This window comes from Grammomys surdaster, unplaced genomic scaffold, assembly GCF_004785775.1.
Source record: "Grammomys surdaster isolate TR1022 unplaced genomic scaffold, NIH_TR_1.0 242, whole genome shotgun sequence".
Classification (NCBI taxonomy): domain Eukaryota; kingdom Metazoa; phylum Chordata; class Mammalia; order Rodentia; family Muridae; genus Grammomys; species Grammomys surdaster.
This window is the reverse complement of record NW_021604687.1, coordinates 10,575,439-10,583,608: the sequence shown is the minus strand read 5'-3', so window position 1 is coordinate 10,583,608 and position 8,170 is coordinate 10,575,439. Positions and strand designations below refer to the sequence as shown.

The 8,170-nt window shown below is 36.7% G+C and overlaps 1 protein-coding gene across 1 annotated transcript; it reads left to right on the top strand.

The window, feature by feature from the left end:
- The first annotated feature begins 5,846 nt into the window (after positions 1 to 5,846).
- Positions 5,847 to 6,749, top strand: LOC114627090 (putative vomeronasal receptor-like protein 4). The gene has a single exon (XM_028774764.1). It carries the CDS (start codon positions 5,847 to 5,849, stop codon positions 6,747 to 6,749), a length of 903 nt encoding a protein of 300 aa, XP_028630597.1.
- The last annotated feature ends 1,421 nt before the right edge of the window (positions 6,750 to 8,170 follow it).

The window sequence follows — 8,170 nt, the reverse complement described above, 5'->3', positions numbered from 1 at the left end:
CTCTCTCTCTCTCTCTCTCTCTCTCTCTCTCTCTCTCTCTCTCTCTCAAAAAAAAAAATAACAAAATTAACCTGGAAACAGATAATATAGAATGATGAAATTGTTGATTTTTAAGAAATGGAACAAAATTTTGCTAGTTAATGACATTAAGTCAAAGGCCACAAAGTATCAACAACACAAAAACCAAATAATAAAGACTTGAGTTTGTGTTTGCCTTCATTACAGAATTTTCAGTTTGTTTTGAACAAATCACATTAAATGTCTACACCAGGAATATAGTCAGGGCCCATGGATTTGATGAAATCAAGGGAAACATATCATCCACTTTTAAATGTTCATTTTATTGCACAAATATATTTTACATAAGTCTGAGTTTTTCACTCAGTTGATGTAAAGGTTTCATGCTAGCAGCCTTGGCCCACCCTATGTCATTGTTCTATTCGTAGTCTCAGTAGTCCGATAATTTCTCACACATGGACACACACACACACATACAAATTTACATATACACACACACTTTCATACAAGAACTTCATATCTTTCCCAAACTTATGCTGTGCAACGTCCTATAAAACTCTGGATATAATTGCTTTCCCACAGTCTATGGAGTGACACGTCTGGTACTCAGCTTCATCTCAGAGGAACTGGTAGAAAGTGTGAGATGGTAATGCTCATCAGCATCTGAGTGCTTACACCACTATAAACTCAATTTCTAAAGAACAATTCATCCCTTAACATTACTTAAGAGTATCAGATAATAGTTCTGAATTAATACCTTGTCAACAACTAAGAAGTACTTAGATCTGTTGTCATTATATACTTTATAAAGATTCCATGGAACTAGCTTAGGTGGCTAGGGTTCCAAGATTTCTAAAGACTCATTCGTGTTGCTGACAGTGGACAGTACATCAGTCAGCCCTATGTATTTTTTCACCTGAAGTCACATATTCAGTTTATGTTCTGACTATTCATTCTGCTTTTAGGTCATTACTCACTATAAATAAGGTAAAACTTAAAATGAAATTGTTACTTTTCACCTAGTATGTTTGTATGTTCCTTAGATTATTAATCTCCACAAAGAAGAATGCAAATATCACTATAAATTCATAAAGAAGTGTAAAATCAAATAATGTCATAATGCAGGGCTAAAATGATTTTTCTTGGACAAATACAAAGCTGTGAAGAAAGCTACACTTTCTCACTTATTGAACATCTCTTTAGATAGCTGCTTGGATACTGCTTAGTCTTTTGGTCTGGGTCAATTTAATAGTGATGGATTCTCCATTTTTATTAAGCTATATTGACACACTTTGAAGTTTATCACTTACAACTAAATATTACATTTTAAACTAATGTGAAAGCCCCCAGAATTGCAATTGTTTTTCAAATCAAACAAATTAGTTTTCACAGTGCATCATATAATAACAGCTCTTCAATTGTGTTCCCAACCCACTGTTGCTTGCCTATACCTCTTATGGGACAAGTTGCCTTGTCTCAAGGATTTAGACCTTGTGGAACAGAGAATTAAAATGAGAAGTTATAATACCCCTTGTATTTTTCTTAAATGTCGCCAGTTATCTGGACTCAATCATAGGCTGGTCTAGAAATCAATCCAATATTGAAAATAACAGTCTTCATTTGGAAGTTCTGGTTCTGGACATTTTCAGAGACACATTTGGAAATTGGCTGCAGTTCTCTTTGATGTTTGTGTTAGCAAGAAATAAAGTTGAGGCAGGATCTGGATGTCGAACTGGTGTTAGCACATGTGTTAAGGCTCTTTAAAATGTCAAGTTAAAACTACTTTTGTTTCATCTACAGTATTTAATGTAAGTTGCATTGATGGTACACCTTCTTATTGTATTAGTTTTTTGAAATCTGGCATGTCTCCTCTAGGGGTCTTTCGACCAAATTTTGTTTTAGTGCTCTGAGTATCAGAGAATATCTTTGGTATTCTAAAAAATAGCTTGCAAATACTGGAAGAAATGACTCAGGCAGAAGCAAGAGGGTAGTGAGCTTGATTATTGCTGGTATAACAGCTTTAACTACATTAATTGCTAGCACCACTGCTTCTTCAATTGCTGTGGAACAAGAAGGTAAGACAGCTATTTTGCAAATCATTTAGCAAAAATGTTACTAATGTGTTGAATATACAAGAGGACTTAGGTATTTGGAAGAACAGATAGATGCTCTTTATCCAATTCAAATTATTGAAAGGCAGTTCAGAATTTAAGTGTAAGGAGCCATCTTGAGTGTCATGCCAAATACCATTGGATTCATGTTAGTTCTAAAATTTATAATGGTAATCATTATAATTAGGAAGAAGTTTAAAGACACTTTCAGTGTATTTGACATAATTCTAACACCTCTATGGATGTTTTAATGGTACATACGGAGCTTATGAATTTCAAGAATGCTGCTCTGCTGAGTGTTGATGTGGAAGATAGTGCAGATAAAATTATCAGTGGCCTGAGGTAAGTATTTCTGTTTTGGTCAAGCTTCAAGAATCGCATACATAGCTTGAACATGCTAGACCTTTTTGTCCTGGGAATAATTTTATTCCTGCCCACCATGTAAAAGCTTTTCTTTAACAACATCAACATCTTGGGAGCCAAAGTACATGGCTTGAAACTGAAAATGGACCCCCGACAGAGTAATTAAATTAACAGGCTGGCAAACCAAGGACAGGTAAGAATCTGCACAAAGACTTACCAACTTAAGACATAAGTACATTGCTTTGGATAATGTATATTCCATGATGGATAAGGAAGGTATTCTTGTCAGAATGACATAAGACAGGCTCAGACTTGTTAATGAACTAAAAATGGGAGAGAAGTAGAGAGCCTTTGGGGTTGCTTGACAAGAATCTGATATGGACCAAGAACAAGGAAATGGGCTGCTTGGCAGGAATATGACATTGGCCAAGGACAAGGAAGTAGCATTCAGGCAGGACTCTGACATTAGACTAGAACAAAGAAGTAATTTCAGACAAGAATCTAAATTTTAGGCTAGAACAAGGAAGTAGGCTTCAGACATGAAAATGACTTTGGCTAGGACAGAGAAGTAGGCTCAGATACTTTGGATATCCTGATAAACCCTTAGAAACAGTGAACATGGGAGTGTTCACGTAATTGGCTTTAATGCCTTGCTTGTTCTTTGACTATTTGCATTTATTGTCTTGCTAGACCTTCAACCTATAACTGACTTTAATGCATGCATGTAATTTAAAATGGTATAAAACTGAAAAGGAAAGGAGGAGGGGCAATGGGATAGAGATTTCTAGGGAGGTGTAATAGGGAAAGGGAATGACATCTGTATCGTAAATAAATAAAATATCCAACGGGAAAAAAAAAACAATGAACATGCGCTGTAAATTTCAACAAGTAAATTTCAACTTAAATAAATGACAAATATACGAAGAGAAATAAAAAGATGTTTCATTTTCTATACGTGATAAAGATTTACAAGGTAATTTTGGAACTAGAGAGATTAAAGAACATACCTTAAGAAAAGAACATGTTAGAAAACTCTCTTAATTTATATTAACGTTCTTTTATGTTACTTATATTATATATTTTGTTATACTAAGTTGTTTATTAACTAGTAGTAAAAAAATTATATACATACATGGTTTGTGCATTTGCAATTTTGAAATTCAAATAAGGCTAGTGTTTTTCAATTGGTAAACTAAGTCTTGAATTAAGTATTATCCAGGAGCTTTTATTTGGGAATTATTCATTTATGTTTGTATATATATGAATGTTTTGGCTGCATGTACATCAGTATAACACAGGTATCACATATCAGAGAGGGCAATGTATATTCTGGAACTAGAGTTAGACATTGCCATGAGCCACCAAGTCATGGCTAAGAAGCAAATAGTGGTGCTTTGCAAGTGCTAAAAGTGCTCTTAACAACCAATATGCCTCTCAAGCCCATATCCTCAAGCTCTCAAACAACAGACCATCACTGTGCAGATACTGTAAAGGTTTGTTGATGAGAGAATCCAGTGTCTGGCTCTGAACACTGAGATGAATCCATTCTTTTATTTGATTAAACATTTTAGGAGCAAAAATCATGTAAATATAACATGTGCAATTTATCATGTCATATTCATAGTGATGTTATAGGGTGGTCTCTTCTACTAACTTCTGTTTTTTTTTATTTTAACATACATGCATGTATGTGTCTATATATGCAGAATATGTAAGTGAGCTTGATAATATTATTGACCATAAGTTTATCACGAGAATATGAGTTAGTATAGTTGTTTTGCATTTCTTTATCACAAAGCTGATTTTGAAGTAGTGAATTAAATCAACTCAATAATAAATTGTTCCTGGTAACCAGGCAAGCATGTAACTTATCTAAGCAACAAAAGCAAGACAGTTTAGTAAAACTGTAAAGAATATCTGGGTGCTGATGACGTATGATAACATTTGGGACCTTGTTTTCAACTGCATGGGAAGGAATCTCTTTTAAAACAGAAATTCTCAAACAGCATCACTATCTGGTTATCTTCAACATTTCATCTTTGTCATAATGTGTGGAAAATACTGTATGCCTTAGTGTCACCAGTTCCCTTTTATTGTAGGCTTCTAGCTGGACATCTTCAGATGTGATTATGTAGCCTATAGAAACTACAGAAATCAAAGAAACAAAATGGGATCATTGCCAGGATAGGTGTTGGGGAGGGGAGCAATAGAGTGCTGAATAGCATGGTATTCTAGTCAGAGAAATTGAAGAGACAGTGCTTACTGAGTGAAGGAAGGAGATAAATACAGAAGTTAGGAGGTAGGAAAAGGGGAGCAACAGGAAAAAATTATCAGAGATGGAAATAGGAAAATAGTTGAGTTCTTAGGTAAGGGGGATGGACATAAATTCAGAGAATTATATAGTTAGGTAAAATAAAAAACATAGATATCTGAAAAAGTCCTAAGAAATCATACTGTTAGTGATGATTTAGTTCCCTCCTAAGTAAAAAGGAGAGAAAAATAGTGCTTCTCCTGATATCTGGCAGTTAATTCTTTAATATTGAAACTGGGTTCCCAAAGTGCTTAAATGGGATGAAAACTGAACTAGAAGCCATTTATAGCCACTTTTACCCATAATAGTTATACAATTAACAGAGTATAGAATGTACACCAATGGTCTCCAACTATCTGTGTCTTCAGTTCTAGATTCTGGGGATGTACAGTTTCATGGAAAAAGAAACATTAAAAAAATGAATGGAGATAGACCTCTTGCTGGGTAAAATAAGGAGATTATTGTGAGTTACAATGGTGACTTCATTAGAATTATGAGTCAAAACAAGTATAGTTGCAAAATATAACATAGTCAATATATGGAGTATGAGACAGAATCACCTGATTTTAAAATATCTTTCGTGATTTCTTTTTCCAGTTCAACATATGTTTTGTTCAGCTGTACAATTCTGATTAATATTCTGTGCTCATCAGTCCTGTTTTAGGTGTTAAAAATAGGGACAATTGAAATAAAATAAAAATAGGGAAATTATATCAATAGTATTGTATTTCTATGTCATAAGACTCAGTTAATTCAGGCAAAATTGTATTATGTACAGGTATGACTGTGAGTGCATTTATTACCTGTAGTATTTTATATATAAAGGAGATACATGGAGAGTATCTAGACATGTAGGCCATGATGTACACACTGGAACACCAAAAGTTAAAGAGGCAGGGTAATCAAGAGTTAGTATAGAAAATAGAGTGATGATATAGACATACTGTCCAGTGAATCACAAGTTTAATGTGTTCTCTATTTCTTTTTCAGGAATAAGAAATATGCATTCCAGTATGTTCTTAAGATGAATACACTTTCTACTTATGTTCGCATTAGAGAATGTCCTTTATTTTCAAGCTGGGCTTGGAGTCCTAGTCAATATGTTTCTTCTAGTTTTTTATATTGTGATAATCCTAGGTCACAAACTTAAGCTCATTGACCTGATCTATTGTCAACTGACCTTAGTTCACATAATTATGATCCTCACTGGAGGAAATATCATGCTTACAGACATATTTGAGTCTCTGAATGTTGAGAATGACATCAAATGTAAGGCAACTTTATACACAAACAGGGTGATGAGAGGCCTCTCTATCAGCATCACCTGCCTCTTGAGTGTGTTCCAGGCTGTCACAATCAGTCCCAGTACCTCTTGGCTGGCAAAATTTAAACATAAACTAAGAAAACACATGATTAATGCTTCTTTCTTTTATATTTGGTCTTTCAATTTATCTCTTAGTAGTAACCTGATCTTCTATGTTGGTGGTTTTACCAATGTGAATGAGACCAAGCAGATGAAGATCACTAAATCCTGCTCACTCTCATCAATGAACTACATCATCAGGGGAATGATTGTAACAGTGACAACCTCCAGGGATGTGTTTCTTGTAGGAGTCATGCTGATCACAAGTGCATACATGGTGATTATCTTGTTCAGACATCAGAGGCAATGCAAGCATCTTCACAGCATCAGACATCTGAGTGCAACCCCTGAGAAAAAGGCCACACAAACTATCTTGCTGCTGGTGATTTTCTTTGTGGTTTTATACTTGGTGGACTTCATCATCTCATCAATCTCCATTCTGTTATGGATATACAACCCAGCAATCCTGACTGTTCAGAAGTTTTTGATGAATGTCTATCCTATAATTACTCCTTTGGTACAAATCACTTCAGATAAGAGAATATTCAATGTGTTGAAAAACTTGCAGTCAAAATTCCACTAGATTATTTTTTTGTTTTTGTTTTTAACATATTCACTTTACATCCAATTCATTTCTTCTCTTCAAGTTACCTCCTGCCACAATACTTTCTCCACACCTACTTCCCCTTCTTCTCTGAAAGGTACTCTCCCCCCTGCCCCAGGCATCACTCTAATCTTGCTCTTCAAATCTCTGTGAGATTCAGGGATTCTTTTCCCACTAAGGCCAGAGAGACAGCCTAGATGGAAGAGCATGTCACATACAGGAATAGCTTTTGAGATAGCAGCAACTCCTATTCTTTGGGACCCAAACGAAGACCAAGCTGCATATCTACTGCATATGTGTGGGAAGGACTATGTCCAGACTGTGTATATTTTTTTTGGCAGGCAGTTCAATCTCTGAGAGACCCAACAGTTCAAGTTACTTGACTCTATTGGTCTTCCGGTGGAGTTTCTATTCCCTTTGGGGAAACAATCCTTTCTCCTATTCTTCTACATGTTCCCATGCTCTATTCACAGTTTGGATGTGGGTTTCAGCATCTATCTGAGTCAGCTGCTAGGTGGAGGCTCTCAGAGGAAACTCATGCCAGACTTCAGTTCCAAGCAAAACAGACTACCATTAATAAACTGAGGTTTGATGCTTTCCCACGGGATGGGTATCAAGATGGGCTGACTATTGGCTCTCTATTCCCTCAGTGTTGGCTTCATTCCCCATCCCTGTATTTTTGTAGATTGGATAATTTGGAGGCCTACATTTTGGGTGTGGATTGATGTCTCTATAGCTCCATTAAGGTTTCTGCCTGGGCAGGGATGTCAGCCTCTTAGGGGTCCATACCCTCAATGCTGGAAGTCACTGTTAAGTGTCGGTGGCCTGTACTCGCCAGCGAGATAACACAGACACCAAAGTTCTTCAGCAGATCTTTATTACGATGTTATAGAGAAAAGACCCGCTGGGAAAAGGCCGGCTGGTGGAAACCGGCTGGGAGAAAAGGCCCCGAGCCCCGAGAAGTCCCTGGTTAAATACCCCCTGGAGTGATGTGTACATATCTGGTTGGTTAATTGCCCATAAAAATCCTATATGCCTCGGGAAGGGCTTGTGACTTCGCGTGCTTTCCCCTTACACAAAGACAGTAAATTACAGAACTTGTGAGAGCATCGGATTGCCAGAGATGTCTCTGCTTTCCACGGCTCTCTACATCTCCCCCTTTTTGTTTTAAATGAGAATCACAGGCACTGGCCATTTCCCGTGTCTTAGGCTAGTTGATGTTCTCCCATAGCCAGCATCAAAGAATGGTGAGCTCCCTGTCTTAGGCTACGAGGGTTGTGCACCCACACCTGGCATTCATTGAATGTGCACCCCAGGTTGTGGCCACTCGTAATGCCCGACATGGGGTAAACTCACACCACATGGTGTACCTCTGGCATATGGCATCAACCTATTCCCGT